Raw genomic sequence first — 21907 nt, forward strand, 5'->3', positions numbered from 1 at the left:
ACAAACAAAATAAACAAAACAAAAAACAAACACACCAAAAAGTAATAGTTTTCGTATGCTGTGTATTTGTAATAATGCCTCTCCTTCTCCCTTTGCTGTATACAATGGGAAGGGGTTAAGATAAAGGACAACTATGATGTTATTGTACTTTAGGTTTAATGTTTATTTACAATTTTGCTAAAAATCAAAAGTTCATGTCCAAATTCTATAAGATTCGATTCTTCTAAATTCCATTGAAAAGAAAATTGTAATAACACTTTCCACAGAAGATTCACATGAAGAACGAAAATAACCTAGCCTTATCCTTTAACTTCACTTTCCGCTATTTAGATGATGTCCTCTCACTAAAGTTTAGTGACTATATTGAACGCATCTATCCCATCAAACTTGAAATAAAGGATACAACAGTTACAGTTTCGTCTGCCTCATATCTTCACTTATAGCTAGAAATTAACAATGAGGGTTGGTTGAGAACAAAACTATCCGACAAAAGAGACGATTCCAGCATCCCAATTGAGAACTTTCCATTTCTATTTAGCAACATTCCAGCAGCGCCTGCAAATGGAGTATATATCTCCCAGTTGATACTTACATTTCCTATCATGATTTCCCCAAAGAATTCCACCTGAAATTTATACGTGTTGTTTTCAATTTATTCCAAGTGAAAAAGTTGGAATCATCACTTCGAATTATTTACAGACACCATTACGAATTGGATGACCGCTAAAGTATATCTGTTTCACAGATAACGACGGATATTTTCCAATCGTTTGCCCTGCCGTTGTCAGTTTATTTTCGACTTGTCAGTTTGAATGTCCCTTTATTATCTTTCGACTCTCTTTCTGTTGACTTGGTAACATCTTTTGCTTGACGGATTTTGTACTATTCTGTTGTTTCATTGCTAGGCACATGGGGACCCACAGCCTTCTAATAGTACTCTTATTTTTTTTGAAAAACTTAATTAATAGAGCATTAGTGACGGCATGCACAAAGCTGAGTCCACAAACGAAACGTCTTCAACATACTAAAACCATTTACGACGTCGGCATTTTCCCCCAGAAAACAAGCACGTAACAAAAACACTGGACACTTAGTTTATCACATAACTTTAAATATTTACGTTCAACATATTTCTTTTTTCTTTCGAACAAAAAAGTGCAGCAAATGCACATTCTGGAAATATAAATAAACATATGCTAAGAGCAGTGAAATGGAAATGATTAGCGACTATGTCGTGGACCCTTTTCAGAAAATAGCGTTAAAACGTCATTTCTTTAGATTGTAACATAATAGCTGGACATTAAAAACATTCAGGGATTCAGTCTGGACTTTCTAATTATTCATATTTTACAGATTATTTTAAACCTTTGGTTATGCACATTTGGAATACCAAGTTATTTTGAAAATAAAAAGATTGCAATTACATATTTTTTCTTGCCGATTCTTCCATTTCGATTATTAATCCTTCCAAATTACTACTTCTTACAAATAAAGAAGATCCTTCCAAACTTAACTTTCATGATCGTTTTTGATTTTTTTTGCGATGAATTTCGTGTGATGTCCGAGTCCGAATCCGAACAATTCTATTATACGAAAATGCAGGAAAATATGTTGAATTTGTATAAGTTTTAGGTCCAAAACTCTTATTTATGCTTATTTAATGTTACAAGTTACACTGTATTTTTGCCGTTTTCTATATGTCCGTTTCATGCTTTGTAGATTAAATTTTAATCTACCTTACTAGTAATGTGGATTTTAATGGCATGCATTAATCAATTTATCATAAAAAAATCTTATTCTTATTCTTATTCAAAAGTATTTCAAACACGGTTGCATAAAACTATTTAAAAAGCGAATTTTACAGTTGCCGTCAACTTTGTGCACGCCGTCTACTGCATGCACTGCTAGAAATGGTTCCCTATTGGCTAAAATACACATATGAACCTATTCAAGTACACATTCAAGTGTGCGACCAAATTTAGTGACTCATCACGAAAATTGTTGGAGTGTAACGAATGTTTTTGACTGTATGTGAAATACTTAGGCTAGCATAACATGTACAAGCGAGTAAGTAATCTATGATTTAAAATAATAACGAAAATATCTGTACTAAAATCTGTGGATTTTCGGTAAATTACTTGGCTTGATTTACCACAAAATCCCAATTTGTCATTAAAAAAAATAAAATAATAAATATTGCTTTTGTGGACCATGTTACCATTTAATAGATGTACAAAATGGCAAGCCTCTTTTAGTCAGTATCTAATTTGTTTAAATTATTTTATGATACTTTATAAATTTCGAAATACACATGCCTAAAGAAGGGGCCATAAACTTTGATTTTTTTTAGATATACATGTACTTTAGAAAACGACGGAAACAAACTTTAAGAAAATGTGAACAGCAGTAGTTGTCTTTCTTTTATTGGCATTTTTGTTTTTTACAAGGGAAATTTCTATTAAGACAATTACGCTGAAAGAGACTATTGCTCCTTATCTGCTGTTAATCCAACGCCTCGAGTAATGTGAGTGTCACACACATTAGATAACCCTCGCAACAACTCAACGACGGCTTCATATATTGTTTTAAATGATGTTCTTATGTTGTGCTGTTCCACTTCTGTCTCATTTCATTTTCTCTTTTGAATTGTTTCATATTTTGTTCTCCCGGATTCTTACTTTACTGTCATGATTCTCGCACCTTCTAAAATTTTTTTTTGCATTTATAGTAACCTAAGGCTCCGTTTGCTTTTCTTTTATTTAAGGTGAAGCAACATGGCTATTTTTTATAGGATTAATTTGTGTTATTTGTTTTGGTTTCTTTTGATTCATTCTTAATAAAAAAAAAAAATGGACTCTTGATAATAATTAACTCATCATAGATACCAAGAATGAAGTTTTGTACGCCAGAGTGAGACCGGCGTTTCGTATACACAAGACTCGTTAGTGACGCTCTAATCTGAAATGTTAAATTGACCAAAACAAGTAAGAAGTTGAAAAGCTTTGAAGACCAAAATTACCGAAAATTTTTGCAAAATGCAGATAAGGTAATCTAAGTTGGTGCTCAAATATACAATTATAAGTAAACAAATAAATGCATGTCTGCTAAATGTTTTGAAATGAACAGAAAATCACCAAAGTGTTGCCAAGAAAATGTGACAATTTGCTGAAGGTGTTGTGTTTGCAACACAAGTATTGTGGTGTCTTCAGTGCAAGTGTCTGCTAGTTAAATAATAAACGGTGTACATCCATTCTGTTCAACAGAATGACGCAACATGAGCCTCACGGTGACCTATAACGTTAGGTGTTAACTTCTACACCATTTGGTCTCTGGTAGAGAGTTGTCTTATTTGCAATTATATCACATCTTATTTTCATATAGGCAAAGCTTGCAGTCGTGTTTAAAAAAAAGGAAATAATAATGGCTAAAATATGAAACAACCAATAATAGTATCTTTTAATTTCTGTTTAAGGAGTTGACGAGCAGAGGTAGTCTCCGGGAAGGAGCTTTCGTTTAATGACTGATGATGTTGTTGTGTATGGAAAACGTGTACATGTCAGACCATTTCCGCAGCTACAGTGTCCGTTCAATTTGGAAAATGGATTACACCGTGCTCCTTCCGCGAGATATGTTTCACACCAACCACCTGTAAGATATACATATTGAGGAATAAAATAGAGAACCTACGGAAGGTGTCAACGAGCCAACAACCCGACCAAAAGACAGAAAACAGCCAAGGATTACACATACTGCGCCAGGATGGTTGCTTCAGCTGGCACTAAACAATAATGATTACTAGGTCAGCGAAATGGACACCTTAATACGATTTAGAGCTTGATGTATTTCTAGTTTGACCTCTAAAAGTCCTTTGCTCAGTTGAGTCATTGCCTTGGATTGCAGCGTCGTCTATATCTGAAATCTACTTTCATCGGTTATATATGTTTTTATTATTTATATATATATGGAAGTTTTTAACGACCTTGACTGGCTATATTATTTTAACAGTTTTTCGTGTCAATGATTATAAGGTTTTTTTTTATTTATCTCTATTGGAAAATTATCCAGCGCTGTTCCACATCTCCCAATATTTAAACTTAGCTTTCGGCTCATATGTAATAGGAAAAAGTGTATTTACCTTGATGCATGGCACTGAATGGCAAAAACACATTTCTTTTGCTGACAATCATAGGTCCTTCGTGATAGTAACAGCATTGATCTGATGCACATTCTGAATCAAGTCTACACATCGTCTTCTGGAAAATACATAATTATTTTAATGAATAATCGTCTGATTATTTTTGCCTAAATTAATAATTTTATTGCACTTTTAGTTGTAAATACCCTTAATACACATTCCATATATATATGATTATCCTTTTGTACTTAATGTAGTTACCAGATGAAACAATATAGTGTGTTGAAATTACTGATACATGTATAAACCTTTGATACAAATTTGATAAAACATCTGGCAAAAGTTGTTTACACCAAAGCTCCCACAACGAAAGTTTTCATATACCTCATTTTTCAAAAGCACATAAATCGTTTTTAAATACTTTTATATCCAAGGCATTGCTGATATAAATCTTGTATACAAATTTGATCAATAAAAATTCAAGATTCATACACGATCGATGACACAGGCATCGATTGGAATATGTGTTAAGATTTCAAGAAATCAGCAGGTTTTCATCTAAATTAAAGATTTATTTAACGATAATGAACAAATTATGAACTCAGTCAAATGAAACACATGAATGTAAAATTAACAATGTTTTATAATTGATACCATATTTCCAAGCTGAATCAAGCTATTCTGATACAAAATACTAAATAGAAATATATTTACAGTAAACAAGGTCGTACATTTGTAAGTACTAAGTACTGTAAGTTCACACATGGAAAACACACACATGTCATGACAAACAATACCAGACTCAAGCTAGCAGCGACTCGTTAGCAGCCACTACACTAGCAGCCAGTTTTCGGATATGTCTATGAACCCAAAAATTGAATAAGATTCAAACGTACTCATTTTTTTTATTAATATATAACCAATATATGATCAGTGTTTAATATATAATAAAGCAGTCGGAGAACTATTCGATGATTTAAAAAAATATCTAGTCCTGTTCATTAATTTGAGACAATAGTAATCGATGTCAATATACCAAACAGCGTGCTCCCCGCTTTTAATTTTAATAGTCAACAGTTTTAAGTGTACATAGAATCGTAAATATGTAATACAATTATTGAAATGCTTAAAAAAATGTTTGTAACAGGGAATTGGCATTGAAATCATAAATTAATTTTGTGATATTGTGTCAAATAGCTTTCCATATTCTCGGCATCCTGTCAAATAGTTCCTGAAAAGTTATAATTGTTCTGCATGACAAGAAAAGAAAGTTGCACTCGTGCATGAATATTCCTTAATGAGACAAATCTGTTTTAACGAAACATTATAATTCTGAAGCAGTGGATATCGCTTAATTTTGATTAGACGAAAGGTTTATTTTTTTTACACAAACATGACAAAGTATGGTGGGCAAGGAAATTATTTATTATCCATGTTATCTATCAAAAAACAAAAAACAAAAAAAAGAAAAAGTATTGCCGTAGAATATTTTTAATTAACATTTCCGTAAAGGTGGGGTAGGTTGTCCGACCCCAACTTTGGATCTAATTTAAACTAAGCGTACGCACACCCTGGATTGTTTCTTAAGTAAACCTTACTTATTCAGCTTCACATTGCGCCTAGTGGCGAAAAAAGTATTGCGTAGAACATTTTTTATTAACATTTCCGTAAGGGTGGGGTAGGGTGTCCGATCCCAACTTAAAAAAAAAAAAACTAAGCGTAAAACTTACCGCTTGTATTGAGACAACAACCAAGGAAATAAGAGTCAATTCTTTAAACATTTTCAATGATTCTCTGATCTTTATTAATTCTGTTCTGTACAAGTTGTTAGACAATATAAATGTAGCATAACAGATACGGGTCACAATGATAACGTTCTGACACGTTTAAGGTACAACATTTTATCAAGCATGTTAATTTGAACTATAACATAATGTCGTTGTGTTCGATATTAAAGTGTATTGCCTTTTTCAGAACAAAGCTTTAACTTTATAACTTTTCGAATTCAGCCTGTACATTAGATATTATGTTTATATTCTAAAATTAAGAGAATTTAATAGTGTTTGAGAATAGAAACAGAGTCATTGGCTATATGTCTGGGAGAGTATATATTGAAGACTGTTTCCCAAAAAACTTATTCAAATTTCAAAAGCAACTGGCAAATTAGATTTAAATAACAAACTGTACGTGTCATGTTTAGCAATGACGACCATCTTGTTTGTATTGCAGATATATTGGCATAAAACATTAAAGGGCACTTTCGTTATGAAAAATGTCCATTTTTGCTATTTATTTCAATTATGTATTTAACTTTAATATTTTATTTAAAGGGGCCTTGTAACACGTAGACATGGAAGCTTCCTTGTGGCAGCAATATTTGACAGGTCAATCAATAAAATTGAGAATTGAAAACAAAATTGAGAATGGAAATGGGGAATATGTCAAAGAGTCAACAAACCGACCAAGAACACACACCATATATAGTGGAAAAAATTCCTACCAATTATGAGATATTTCTATAAAACATTGTGTTCAAAAATTGTTATTCTCACAATACTGAAAAATGGTCAGAGTTCCATAACCTGTTAAAGTGACCGAATTAAATCGGATGAATCAAAGTGCCTGAACAATGGGGGGTTCAACTAGATTTGTTTGCATATAAGCTCACCATAAGGAAGATAAAGGTAAATCTTGTGTACGCCAGACGAAACAATCCTTCCATGCATGCATGAGTGTTTTCTGTAAAACTCTTTGACACTTTCCCCATTTCCATTCTCAATTTTATCAGAGTAGCTGCGTTCACAATATTATATTGTTATAATACCAGTTAAAAGGATTGGATTGTCTTGAAAACACCAATGTAAAATTCCACTAAACAGAAACTTTGATAATATTGATGATAAAATATTGCTTTGAATAATCGAGAATTTTCTAGATATACTGTAGTAAAAGCCGGGTACAAAGAAGAAGAAAATGCGAACATCAATGTTTCTTGTTTTCTGTTTTACCTGGGAAAATACATTTTAACATTTACGCTGATAGAAACTTTTTTTCGCGCTCTTGTTACATTTTTGCAAAGTTTTTCAAATCCAACCGCATGGATTGACTGGAGTAAATAAATATGATAATTCCCGAACGCCGCCCAGTTCGGTAACATAACCTTTGGTTGAACGAGACGTCCGTTTTGTCACGTTCGGGATTTATGAAAATATATATCGGAAGGAGGATAAAAATGCTTCATGTAGGCTGAGTGTAACGCTCTTTGTATAGTCTTGTACCGAGTCAGATATATGGCAGTTGGTATCAAGAACACATTGTCTATGTATGTTGGCGTTTGTTATTATTGCACTTCAGTGTTTCTGTTGTTCCTTTGTTTTCCTTTTGTAGTTGATGTGTTTCCTTAGGTCTTATTTGATTTTTTTCCCCGCTTAATCGACATATGACTTTTGAACACCGGTATACTACTATAATAATTGTCTTTATTTGCACATTTTAGAATCCTACAAAAACTCTAAAACTCCATTTTTTTCCTTTTTTTTTAAGATTTTGTTTAAAGATTTTTCTAATGTTGTGCTGTTGCACAGCTGTCGAACGTTTTATGGAGTGTCGGGTGTTACAAAACATGTTAATTTTGTCCCATTTTGTATGAGCATGTTTCAAGCCAGTGTCTGTTGGTTACAGAAATTAACAACTATAGGTCATCGTATGGCCTTCAACAATGAGCAAACCCCATACCGCAAAGTCATTTTTAAAAGGCCCCGAAATGACAAAGTAAAACAATTCAAACGAAAAAAATAACGGACTTTTTTTTTTAAATGAACGAAAAACAAATATGTAACACATAAACAAACGACAACCACTGAATTACAGGCTCCTGACTTAGGACAGGCACATACATAAATAATGTTGCGGTGTAACTGTTTTTTATGTAATACTTTTAGCTGAAACAAATCCTTTTATGTTCTCTTATACATCCATTAATCCTTGTCTTTTGGTGACATGGTGACATGGTTCTCGCATTTCAAATCACACCTTACCTTCCAATTTTCACTTCCATTATAACGTACTTCTATTTCCTTTTTTGGTGAAGAAACATGGCAAAATTGATATGTTTAATTTTCGTTGTTTGCTTTGCTTTTGTTTCTTTCAATTCACTTTTGAAAATCTTTTTTGTGTGAACTTTTGTCCTCAAACGTAAAAATATTAATAAAAACGCATCACATTAGCTTGTCTGGTAATACAATTAAAATGAACCAATCAACACCAAAGTTGTGCCAAGAAAATGTTCCTATTTGCTAAAGGTGTGTTTATGTCTTCAGTGCAAGTGCCTGCTGGTGAATATAGTCAATTGTGCCTTCTAATTTCAATTTGTGCCATAGAAAGACGCAACATGAACCATACGGTGACCTATAACATGTATGATACTTTTATATTCTAAGTCATTTGGTGGAGAATGGTCTCAATGGCAATCATACCACATCTAATTGACATGTTTTCATATTAGTGAAACTTTGCCGTTGCGTTGAAAATCTTTTACTATACTTTTAAAAGAACAAATAGAAAATTAGCGTTTTGAAATTCTGATATATGACACAACCAATTATAGTCTCTTTTTGTATTTCTGTTTAAGGAGTTGGAGCGCAGAGGTAGTCTCCTGGAAGAAGTCCCCTTTTACCCACTGATGACGTAGTTGTGTATGGAAAACGTGTACATTTTAGACCATTTCCACAACTACAGTGTCCGTTCACTTTGTTAAATGGATTACACCGAGCTCCATCAGTGAGATATTTTTCACACCAACCACCTGCAAGAAAAAAGAATATCTGATATTCAAAGTTAAATTCTTATATGGAACAATGCAGATTAATGGATTGATTATAATTGCTTGCTCACATTTGTATAGTCAAATTGAATTCGAGCAGGATTTGTGCATTATGAATTACATTACTTTGAACTAATTACAATTTTATAAAAAAAAAATGTCATTTAGAACTTTTCGTGTGATTTCAATGAAAGTATTATGTGTCTTTATACATTGTTTGTTTACAAAAGTGGTATTTAGAACACACATGCATAATAAAGTTTTACTTTGTCAAGAGAGGCCAAAGATACCAGAGGGACACCCATAAGTCGAAAATAGACTGAGAACGAAATGGCTAAAAAAAACCCAGACAAATAATAGTAAACAAGACACAACATAGGAAACTAAAGACTAAGAAACACGAACTCTACTAAAATCTGGTAAGACTTTCGGGTGCTTCGAAATGGTAAGCAGATCCTGTTCTACATGTAACTCTCGTTGTGTTGCTCATGTTGGGATTCTTATCCGGTAATAAGTCTTATTCAGTGGATCCCATTCAAGGAAAAGGGACTGGATTGTAGTTACATTATGAACACACCCGCTATTTCAACTCGTGTTGGCGTGTGTGAAACTTACAAAGGGATGACTTAAACTTCAACACTTGATACTCTTTGTGTAATAGCTTTCTTGTGATCAGCAACCCTTTATCAAGGAATTTATGATCGGAAATGGAAGCAACATATATTCGTATGTCAAAGAGACAACAGCCAATACAATACTGTATACTACATTAGAAAAATGGACACCACACTAAACTTCGAAATCAGAAGAAGTTAACCAAAAATTCAAAAGAAACCACACAAGACTTAAAATGCTAGCAGTTCTCTGACTTGCAATGGGACACGTGTAAAATGTGGAGGAGTTAAACAAGTTTTGTGAAATCTCAACACTTTCTCTTCAAACCTATCCAATGTGGAAAAGACAAACACACAGCAATACGTACATTGAAATATATCAGTTTTAAAAAAATCCAATTCCGATGTTATAATAGGTTACTGAAGAAGTAAGCAACATGAAAATGATTAAAATGAGTTACTGTTACTGACATGGAAGCTCGCGACTCCAATTGACCAAATGAGTATGTCTTTAACAAATGAAAATCAATCAAAATCCCTGTCGTTAAGATATTTTAACAATTATAGACCACGAGTGATAGAAAATTTATTTTATTCGCATCTTTTCCATGGACCCAGACGAGTTAGAGCTTTGTCTGCTGACCGCTAGAAGTCTTTTTAATATTTTGGGATGGTTTCTTATGTATTTCTCATGTATATCTGTTTTTATTTATATTCAAACGAGGTTCATGACGTCGACGTTAATGGTGATGCTATCTATTGATGTTGTTGTATTTCATAGTTTATTTTTTATTTGTATTCGGTTATATTTGTTTTTTATTATTTGAACAGTTTCTCATGACAATGATTAACAGTTTTTTTTATATCTCGAGTGGAAAATTATCAGTAGAATGAAGGCGAATCTATATTTCTCCCGCGTTGCTCCACATCTCCATATCGTTATACTTAGTTTTCGGCTCATATGTATAATAGGAAAATGGTTATTTACCTTGATGCATGGCATTGAATGGCAAGAGATTTCTCTTGCTTACAATCATAGGTCCTTCGTGATAGTAACAACATTCGCCTGATGCACATTCGGAATCGAGTCTACACATCGTCTCCTGTAAAATACATATGGTAATCGAGATTAATTTGTATTACATTTAGTCTTCTAGTTGTAAACAAGTTCCCTTAATACAAAAATCTATCTATGAGTATCCTTGTTTACTAGTCACCAGATGAAAAAAGAAATGCAAATGATTTTTTTCCAAAAAAATTATTACAAACAGATTGATTATATGTATAAACAAACTTGTAAGAATTGTTCACATCAGAGCGCCCAAAGAGCGTGTAAGTACATGTATATAATTAAACATATCAAAGGTTCATAACTCTTTATCAAAATGTTGAAAGGCACTGATATTCGAATTCATTAGCAAGATGATATAAACCATTGAAATCAATTTGAAAAAACAAACTTTATACACGTTAAAGCGCTTACAGTGCAATTTTTTATACAATTATTATTCAAAGGGCTTTTCAAATAATAGTTGATCGACCCTGAATATACTCGAGACATTGCCTACATGAACTGATGAAAAAAGTTTCATTAAGATCTGCTAATAATTGTACACATGAGAACATATAAGACCGGATGGGCAGGCACACGGACGAAACCAACTATTTCTATGTCCATTTTCAAGTGATTAATTCGACCTCATTTAGTCCTATGTCATGTGAGATTCCAAATAAATCCATAAGATCAAGATATGCTACGCATGAAGTAGGCATGTTCAGAGTCCAAGAGTTCCAATAGTGAAGTTGAAATCAACCCGTCGTACATTTTACGGACGCCATCACGAGTTAGATGACCGTTATGGAATATCCGTTTCACAGATGATATCGGATACGTTCCTAATGTCGAACTACAATCCCGTTCCCTTTTCTAAAATGTGACCTACCGAATGAGACTATTTACCGGGTTTGTAGAAACACGAGCAACATGATGGGTTCTTCATGTGGAAAAATATATGCTTATCATTTCAGACCACCTGAGAACTACCCCAGTTTTTGGTGGGGTTCGAGAAAAGTCCCATTGATCGTGTTCGATAGATATGACCGTCGATAGTCTCCGTAGTTCTCTCGATGGTTAATTAGATTTTATCATATGGATTTATTTTAGTATGTTACAAATCAAATATGAGAATTGGAGTTAAACCGATGAACACTAATTTGACACCTTATGCCTTTTAACTATTAAAGAAGAGGTTATAATTCTCTTTTTGATCGAATATAATGGCTGTTTATTTTGTCTCATGTTGAAGGCTGTATTTGGACTTCTAATTGTTTTTGTACTATCCTATCGAATGATTATCTACCTTATTGTTGCTTTTGACCTGTTTGTTTTGACTTGTGACCCATCCTAACCTTTTACTGCCATGGGTCTGTTCCTGCTGCCTTTAGATACTAACGTAAAAACTTACCGCATGTGCTGATATTAAAACCAAGGAAATTATAGTCAATGCTTTTAACATTTTCACTGCTTCTTTAGTCCTTTTAAATTCTATTTCGTTGTGAGATAATATGATCTTATCATAACAGATTTGGGTTACAATGATACGGATCTTACACGTTCACAAAAACGTTTCAATGTCAATTTCAACTGATACCTTCATTGCCTTTTACTTAGTTTCTGTATATAGCTGAGTTCTTTTGTTTCCAAGATAAAATCCTTTCAATACTATTACCAAAAATGCTTTTTCAATATAATAAAAACTTTTGCTTTAATTCGATTTTAAAAAGGCTTCTACATGTTTTGTTTAGTAATGATGGCCGTCTTGTAAGAACGACAGGGGTATTAGCACATGTTGTAAAAGAGGCACTGTCGTTAATAAAATTTCAATAATGCCTTTTTTTGTTTTAATTATACATAAAACATAAAATTCTAATATCTATTTAAAGAGGCCTTGTAACATGTGGCCGACGGAAGCTTTCTTGAGGCAAACGACATTGGTCATGTAGATCATCTGCGCATTTTTAAAAGAGTTTCATATTAATACTATTTTTTTGGCATCAAATTGTTTAAATTTATCATTTGTTTGGTCAAATAATTGTAAGATATGTTATTGCTTAACTTTGTTGTGTGCAATAGACATTACATTTTGCTGTTACTACTATATATTCTGTGAATACCTCCAAACCTTATGCCAACCATCTTTACATTCTTTCATATTTTTTTCTAGGTTGTGTCTTTTCTTCCTTTACGTAAGTCAGGTAATAATTGCGTGCTTTCTCAAATGTCATTGTTATGGTGAAAATTTTAAACGTTATGTTTTGAAACATCTTTGTACTATGAAAACCTCTTGATAGTATAGTCTAATGGCTTTATGTTGTGTTTATTATGCTATAAAACCATGTTCATTCCACCTTTTTTTTTTATACATTTAAAAATGCCTGTGCCAAGTCAGAAATATGACAGTTGTTGTCCATTCGTTTTTTGTGTGTTTTGTCATTCGATTTTGCCATGTGATTAGGGACTGTCCGGTTTAATTTTCCTCGGAGTTCAGTATTTTTGTGATTTTACTTTTTATACATATATATATATCTCCAGTGAAAAACATAATAGTATACATAAAGGCAACAGTAGTATATCGCTGTTCAAAACTCATAAATCCATGGACAAAAAACAAAATCGGGGTAACAAACTAAAAGTGAGGGATAATTCATATGCGTTTTGCCGATCAATTGATAGCCTATGTTAGCGCTCATAACGTCAAGTACAGATGCCTTTTAAATATGTTCAAACACCTAATACATTATGAAACACTTATAACATTATGTACAAACACCTATTACATTACATGTATGTGCAAACACCTTTACGTTATGTGCAAACACCTATTATATTACATTATGTGCAAACACCTTTACGTTATGTGCAAACACCTATTATATTACATTATGTGCAAACACCTTTACGTTATGTGCAAACACCTATTATATTACATTATGTGCAAACACCTATTACGCTTTTTTGACACAGTTCTATTTTCAATTTTATTCTAACGATTAAACGAGACATTCTTTAGAACTGTTCGAATGATGGCATCAATACCATATAATAATTCTAAATGGACCCTGGGGAATTATATTTGTATCATCTCCCCTGAAAATAGCCAAACAAAAGGAAATGATATATAATAAATACTGATCTATTTTCATACCGTACCCGGGTATGCATTTTTGAAAGAGCAGTTTCGATTAATTATTTAATATTTTGCAATTGATAACGTTTTGCCTCTATTGCAAAAAGTATTCAAAACAAAATATGTTTCCAATTCAGTGATGTTAACCATCATTCAAAGCTTAATGATGGCATCAATACCATATAAGAATTCTAAATGGACCCTGGGGAATTATATTTGTATCATCTCCCCTGAAAATAGCCAAACAAAAGGAAATGATATATAATAAATACTGATCTATTTTCATACCGTACCCGGGTATTCATTTTTGAAAGAGCAGTTTCGATTAATTATTTAATATTTTGCAATTGATAACGTTTTGCCTTTATTGCAAAAAGTATTCAAAACAAAATATGTTTCCAATTCAGTGATGTTTACCATCATTCAAAGCTAAAACACACTATAGATAAAAAAAAAATAAAAAAAGATATGACATATTAATATGTTCGTGGTTATATAATAAACGAATCACATATATGTCTTTACTCTAAATAACTAATGTGTGCTTTCGTCTGAAAAAAACTTGAATTTGGAATGAAAAATAACATTAAAAATTTAAATCGAGGCTGGATTTCTGATTTGTTCATCTAATGGATTGTTTCATTTCAGTAGATTCGCGCATAGAAACATTGATTTGATTTTGTTTTAATTTACACATATGTAGATCGAATTTGAGATCAGAGATTATTCTTTGGTCTGATGATTAAGTCATCATACCGGTTTATGAAAGTTATGTTATTTAACTATTATTTCAAATGTAAAACAACTACATTGATTGAAGTAAAACAATACTTTTATTCTTTCTACATGTGAAGCACAACTTAAGAATGGATTGTTTGGTACTTCTTTACCTACAGTTAATGTTTTTCACAGGTATGTATCTTTTTAAAATCTGTTGTAGTATTTTAGAGAATAAAAAGGTTCTATATAAATACTCAGCATATTTCTGTACAAAATTTCCAAGTTTAAAAGAACATATTTCAAAGTATAAAATACATGCATGTTTATTCTTTTGAAGAGTTTGTAAATTCACACATTTTTTAAAAATGTTTCAAATACGTTACACACCCTCACTCGTAATTCAATGTATCGGTATTTCCAAAAATAGGAGGCAAACACCTAAATGGTCTAGCAAGTGCACACTTAACAGCCCTATAACTGCTAAGATTGACTGAAAACAAAGTATTTTCATTCATTAGTACTTATAAAAAGTGTCACGAGATTTTTAAGTGTATTCAACATGTTGAAAAACACAAAAATATTTACAAGTCACAACTCATTACTGGACGGGCAATTAAATTAATACAATGAAAACCCCTCTCGTTCACTCTTTAAGGGGAAGTATTTTAAGCATTAAAAACAGTTATTACTAACTTATAAAAGAAAGTAAGATAATGGATGTTTTAATTTACCAATTTGAAAGCATTATGCAGATGAACTTCTGACTGCTTTTGGTAGCATTGCTTGTTTTTAGATAATTCTATCTAAAATATGCTATTTTTTAGATTTATTTTAAGCAGGATACTTTAAAAAAAATTGCATAAAGCTAGAAAGTTATACACGTGGACGCGAGAGAACCTGTTTGTCTTTATATACACTAGCATGTAATGATTTGGCCACAGTTTTCTTTTTTGAAATACTGTATTTGTTAATATCGGTGATTGGCGTTCTTTTTTTATCATTTATTTTTACTTTAAAATTTAGATACAAATCTAATTCACTATTTTTATTTACAGTTGTAAAAGGATTGACGCTAGACAACGGCCATGATGTTCCAGTAGACGCTGGGAATCCCAGCAGTATATCCTTTACCTATACCAGTACAGGTAGTAATATGACCACTGATGTGACCATACATGCTGACCAAATTATTGTGATTCCCGGTGTTGTGTCAGAGAATGATCAGACGGGACAAGTTGTAATATTACCAGAAGATCTGTCAAATCTAGCATTCGGACAGTATGCAATTACCGTATTACTCCAAGGAGAACCGGATATACTTGAAACTTTAGATGCAGTTATGTTTTATGAAGAGGTCATATCCGGTTTGCAGGTGAGTTATTCATTATCTGTTATAATCTATCATTTTAAAAGTATGACGATGTTTACGCATCAGTATACCATACTTCGGGTCAAACTTTTCATTTGGTTGAAATAAGATGTTTGCTAAAAATTTAGCTCCTTCCTATGATTACTAATATAGCCAATGGTTGCAAGAGAAACGACGCCTATTGGCGATATATACATGTCCATTGCTTTGCCAAAGAAAGCTGAAAATACATTGCCTAGCCTTTTGTTGAAATACAAACTTATTCTTTACCAAAATATCAAAAACAAAACTTGCTCTGTATGTTTCTAATTTTATGATCAGTCGATTGTGATGAATTATGGCAATGATCACAATAACTCTTTCATGAAAAGTGTATTTCATATAATTTGTCAAATTCTAATCCGACTCTTGGAACACATTTTTTTGTATGAAATATGTCATTTTACACTTATTATTTCAAAATTTAGGAATGTATCTCCTCATTCATGGGTTTCCGATATAATTACAGTTGAAATACTTGGGGAGACCTGCTACGAGTAATTCCAACACCCAATGTAAGAGTGGGATATATATACACCAAATAAATTAAGATTTACCGCACAAAAAGGTTTAAAGGGATTGACAAACAATAAATCGAAACTGATATCTTTCAAAAATTCAGGTTAAAAAATGTTAGGAACTTGTTATTTTAAGGTATACATGAAACATTTTCTGAGGCAACTGCCTATGGGAACAGGTATCTTTTTTAAGCTTCATGGTATCTAATAAAGTCGGGAAAGGAGAATGAAATATATAACGACACGGTTGTTGATTGAATCATTAGTGTCTGAAACTACTTAGATTTTTGTGAAAAGAGTTAAGTACTCAATCTCTCAGCTGCCCCTATCACAAACAAGTAGTTGACACAAGTAACTGATTGGAATTTAAGAGAACGTCTTGTACCTTTGCTTCTTCTTAAACTATTAATTTTTCATCTTCTGATGATGTTTACTTTTGACTTGATTAAACTTATAATCAATTGTTTCATTATATCATTGCATATTGCTAGGCTTCGGGCGAGGAACCTTCTGAACTTTATGAATATTTTAGAGAAACTTATTTTATTTTATTGTAACTAGGAAAGAAATTGTTATAAAAAGTCGTTTTCACTAGAGCTTGAATAGGTATGGATGTAAAAAATTATTGAACCCTTCGGTTTGAGGATCATAATAAAATTAGCCGAGAAATAGTGCGTTTTCGAATGATATGAGTTAAAACTTCCGATTGTATCATTTTGAACACAGTTAATGAATATAATAAATTTTTGAAGTGATTTCATTCAAATTTTATACTGAATGAAAAAACAGATGATTATTTTTTCAAAAATGTCATTTCAAATCTTTCTTACAATTCCTAGGGGTGACAATATGAAATCAAATTGTACAGTTCAGACTAGCTTTAGAATTAAAAGTGCAAGCAGTACTTGCTTTTTTCGATCATTAGGGCCGAGTTGTACACCAAAGTGTCCATCAGGTCAATCAATTTAGATGTGAAGTTGTGTAATTAATTTATCAAAACATTGATAAAAATTACTATTATAGCATGTACATGTATACAAATTTATTGAAACAATAATGTGAATAACGGCTTGATGTATGTGAAACATATATCAACCAATAAAACAAATATGAATATTCAGAAAAACGACAACTACTTAAATATCAGGTTCCTAACTTGGGACAGGTATTACCAATGTTATTTCAACTGATCTGGTGGAGCTTACGTCTTAATTTGCATAAGGAAAGTCTATTTGAAGATGTGTGTGATATGCACGATTGTCGTTATAATTATCATGGATTTCTAATCACCTTTCAGTGTTACCAAACGAATTTACTATGACCATAACTGGATACTTCATTGATGAGTTTAACCCAAAACACTTATCAGTAGATGGACTGGTCATTAATTAGCGAACCTTTTTAACTCCGCCCAGTCAAGTGAAATAAATAAAGTAATACATACAGAATGATGCGGGATTAAACATGTTCAATGTTCAAACACGTTACGTCGTAACTACAATCCTCTTTTCTTTCATGAATGTGACCTACTGAATTAGACTATTTACCGGATTTGTAATAACAAGAGCAACACGACGGGTGCCACATGTGGACCATAATCTGCTTACCCTTCCGCAGCACCTGAAATCACCCCCCCCCCCTTTATTTTTCTATGTTGTGTCATGTGTACTGTTGTTTGTCTTTTTTTTTTTTAGCCATGTCGGTGTCAGTTTATTTTTGATTTATGAGTTTGACTGTCCCTCTGGTATCGTTTGTCCCTCTTTCAAGAGTCCCCGAACTTTACCTCTTAATTTGGACAGTTGTATAACAACACAATTAAGGAGCACACTATCATAAACGGTTGAAAAGGGGTAACTCATCAGATCGACACAAAGAACACACAAACATACAACAAGTAAAAATAAACATAGTACCAATATGGATGCACCCACAGGTCTAAAACATATAACATATAATATGCTCAAAACACTAACGTAAACTATAATATGTGATAACTTTTTTTGTGAGGGAATTCGATGTTTGCTATATCACTGTTAATTTCAACGCACAATATGACAACAGCCCTTTATGATGATTTTGTTTTAGCGTTGTAAGAAATGATTTTACTTTTTATTCATGTATTATATTATATGTTTTAAAAAGACAATGTTTGTGTATAAAGTCAATAATATGTATTTTTAAGCCCAAAATTTCTATTGCCTTAAATACGCAAATGAAAGATCCGAAAACTATACCAATATTGAATGACAGGTTTTTTGAAATTCTAGTAAAAATTTTGATTGATAAATTTTTATTCGTTATCTACCATTTTCTCCCTACCTAGTTGAACCCTTTTACTTATTATGATGTGGACTGCACATTGTTTTTTAATCTTACTATACGTAATTTGATTGGATTAACTTAATATTCAATTACCTTCAAAATGTTTTTGCGTTTCATACATGTATATTGATCAAATCAGAAAGTGCATGAATGTGTACATTATCACTGGACTAGTATATATTTGTTTAGGGGCTAGCTGAAGGACGCCTCCGGGTGCGGGAATTTCTCGCTACATTGAAGACCTGTTGGTGACCCTCTGCTGTTGGTTTTTATTTGGTCGGGTTGTTGTCTCTTTGACACATTCCCCATTTCCATTCTCAATTTTACAGTAGCTTAAATGACCTTCAAACTGGTCATTGGAGAGTCAATATTATGGTTTATCAATGAAACTAAGGTAGAAATTGCCACATCTAATATGGTCAGAAAATTGTCCACACACAGAGTAGATAAATAATTTTTAAATAGCATGTTGCAGTAAAAAAAGAGTTAATTTACAAATTATACGTTTTATTCCATTAAACAAGCCATTATTCGAAGAGAAATGACGAAATACAATTAACGCACGGCTTCGTCAGGTGAAATTAGTGTTTATCTTAACAGAAAAAAAATCACTTTTCAGTCTAATTGGAATGTTATAATGCTCTTTTGATTCCTTTATTAATCCCTTATCGATATATATTAGTGTTTTGAAAAGTTAATTATGTTAAAACTGAGTAGCGAGCTCCCTTAAATGGCATCTGTTTTTTTACAATAACATTTTCTATTGCACACTCCATCTCCAAATTAATACGATGAATGGTCGTTACGTAATATTATCTTGCGTTCAGGCGACATTACTTTCAGTTATTCATAAAATCAGACTAATCGAACTATTAACAATAACCGTATTTTTAGACTTTCAACTTCTGAGTATTCTAGTCTGCTTTTTTTATTTATTGATAACACACAATACTATGAAAATTGAGGAATTAAGTATTTATTAATTAAAATAATGTTTAAATGTCATAAGAATTAAGTACAAAAGCCAAATTTGAAACAATTAAATGTTTTAACAAATGATAGGTCGGTAAAATAAGATACAGTCGTAAATACAATATTGGTATTTGATACATTATATCTGCAATCATTGTTTTAGTATGTATTACATACCACATAAGATTAATGATGCATTGAAATGTATCTTAATTGCGTGAAATTAATTTCATTTAGGTTAATTTCGTTTTTAAAAATCAATGAGCATTAACTTTCACGATGGCATTGATACTGATTTTTTTATTTAGTCAGATGATAAACGGCCAACACATACCTGAATGAAAAGAATGATAAATGAATGACTACAAATCTATCCAGACTGACCAATTTCATTGTCCTAATATAAAATGTTAACTTAATTTTCGTTACACTTTTAAAATTTAAAGGTCCTTATGTCTTTCAAGTTAAATATGTTTAAAACCATATTGAACATTGCATATGTATTACATATATAAAATAATAAGAACAAAGACATGTGAATACGAATTCAAACCATGGTATTGTTTTATATCACGAAAGATATAAAAGTTTATATCCATTAGAGTTTGGGGATTTGTTACTGTTTTTTTTTTAATCACAGTTTGTAGCTATCCTTGGGTTAAATCAATCCGTTCGAAATCATTTCAAGTCATGCAAAACATTTTTTCAGCAAAAACTCATTATTGCCAAAGACCTGTTTTGGTCAGGTCCAACTTCAACCTTGCCATTGCGGGATTTTGTTAAGTATACATTAAATTAGCTGTCATCGCAGCAAGTCATTTATTTTTTAATTGACCGCTAGCTTTGTGATATTTTTCTAAACTGGCCGGATCATATACATGCTTGACAGTTATAATTTTTTTACTCCCTTCACTATATTTCAACACTCACATCAAAGAGCAATTTTCTCGTTTAATCAAATCTTTGGATTTTGTTTTAATTTAGAATGCCAAATCGTGTTACTGGAACACATACACAGCCCTTTTCTGTAATGAAAAATGTCTTGTATGCTTTAAAATGTATTTTTCTTGAAATAATAAAACAGTTCTCTCAGTATACTGCAGATATTTACACAAAAAACTGACTTTAAATAAGTCTTGTAAAATAAAACAGCAATGACTGTCCTTTTATGAGTTTTATAACTTTAGTTTCAAAGGTAAAAAAGGGGAAAAAGATACAAGCTAAGAGGGACAGTCACATTCATAAATTGAAAATAAACTGAAAACGCATTGGCTAAAAAAGAAAAAGACAAACAGACAGATAACAGTACACAAGACACAATGTAGAAGAAAACTAAAGACGAAGTAAAACACAAACTCAACCAAGAACTGGGGGATATCAGGTGCTCCGGTAGGGTAAGCAGATCCTGCTCCACCTGTAAAACTCTATACAAATATTTACAATAAATCAGACGATTTTAACTCTCAATGTTTAATGTATCTTTCATTTTTGGGGGTTGAGGAAGTTTGGCTGTTCCTTAAGCTTTAAAAAGTAAAATTACAAAAATACTGAACTTAGAGGAAAATCTAATCCTTTAAAAGCCATATTACAAACGGGATAATTCATTCTAATTTTTGCGGTGTTTTTGTTCATTAAATCCTTACATGATATGAACGATTCATGTGAATTATTTGATACTTTAAATTTAATTCATTCTCAGAGGTTAATTTTTTTTTAACTCAGCCTACCCCATATAAAAAAAGTAGTTTGCACTTGTTACTGATTCAAATTCGAAAGTACTAGTACGTCTCCTTCTTCTTATACTATTTACTTTTATCTTTTGATGGTGTTTATTTTTGACTTTATTCATCTCATAATTTTATTGTTTCGTAAGATCATTGCACATTGCTCGGCGTCGGGCGAGGATCTTTATGAACCTAATAAACATATATGATCAATTTTATTTTATTGTAATTATGAAAGAAATTGTTAAAGAACGTAATTTCACTATAGAGCTTGAAAATGACTTTGTTTTCATTCAACAGAATATAAGAGCAAATATTCTGTCGTCAAAATTTTTATTTGTGAAAAATATTATGATATCATTATGTTATATATAAAATCAATAGAAATGTATATAAAAAAAATACATAATTTGATGATAAACTATACATTTTCAAGAGCGCCCGACCTTTTCCTCTAGCTTTATACAGTTGTGTTATTACAGAAA

General features: G+C 31.9%; 1 protein-coding gene and 1 long non-coding RNA gene across 2 annotated transcripts in view; one reads left to right on the forward strand and one right to left on the reverse strand.

Annotated features, from left to right (window-relative positions):
* Positions 1–8735: 8735 nt before the first annotated feature.
* Positions 8736–12058, reverse strand: LOC143046988 (uncharacterized). Its single transcript, XR_012969346.1, has 3 exons — positions 12037–12058; positions 10560–10674; positions 8736–8939 (listed from the first exon to the last, which is right to left on the reverse strand). It is a non-coding gene; the product is annotated as an uncharacterized LOC143046988 (long non-coding RNA).
* Positions 12059–15596: 3538 nt separating this feature from the next.
* The window catches only part of LOC143045380 (polycystin-1-like protein 3), an 81171-nt gene continuing 74860 nt past the window's right edge, over positions 15597–21907 (forward strand). Inside the window, exon 1 of the mRNA XM_076217837.1 lies at positions 15597–15850. Coding sequence (XP_076073952.1) covers positions 15632–15850 — 219 coding nt within the window. The 5' untranslated portion in view covers positions 15597–15631. The remainder of the gene's footprint in view (positions 15851–21907) is intronic.

This window comes from Mytilus galloprovincialis, chromosome 9 (genome assembly GCF_965363235.1).
Source record: "Mytilus galloprovincialis chromosome 9, xbMytGall1.hap1.1, whole genome shotgun sequence".
Classification (NCBI taxonomy): Eukaryota; Metazoa; Mollusca; class Bivalvia; order Mytilida; family Mytilidae; genus Mytilus; species Mytilus galloprovincialis.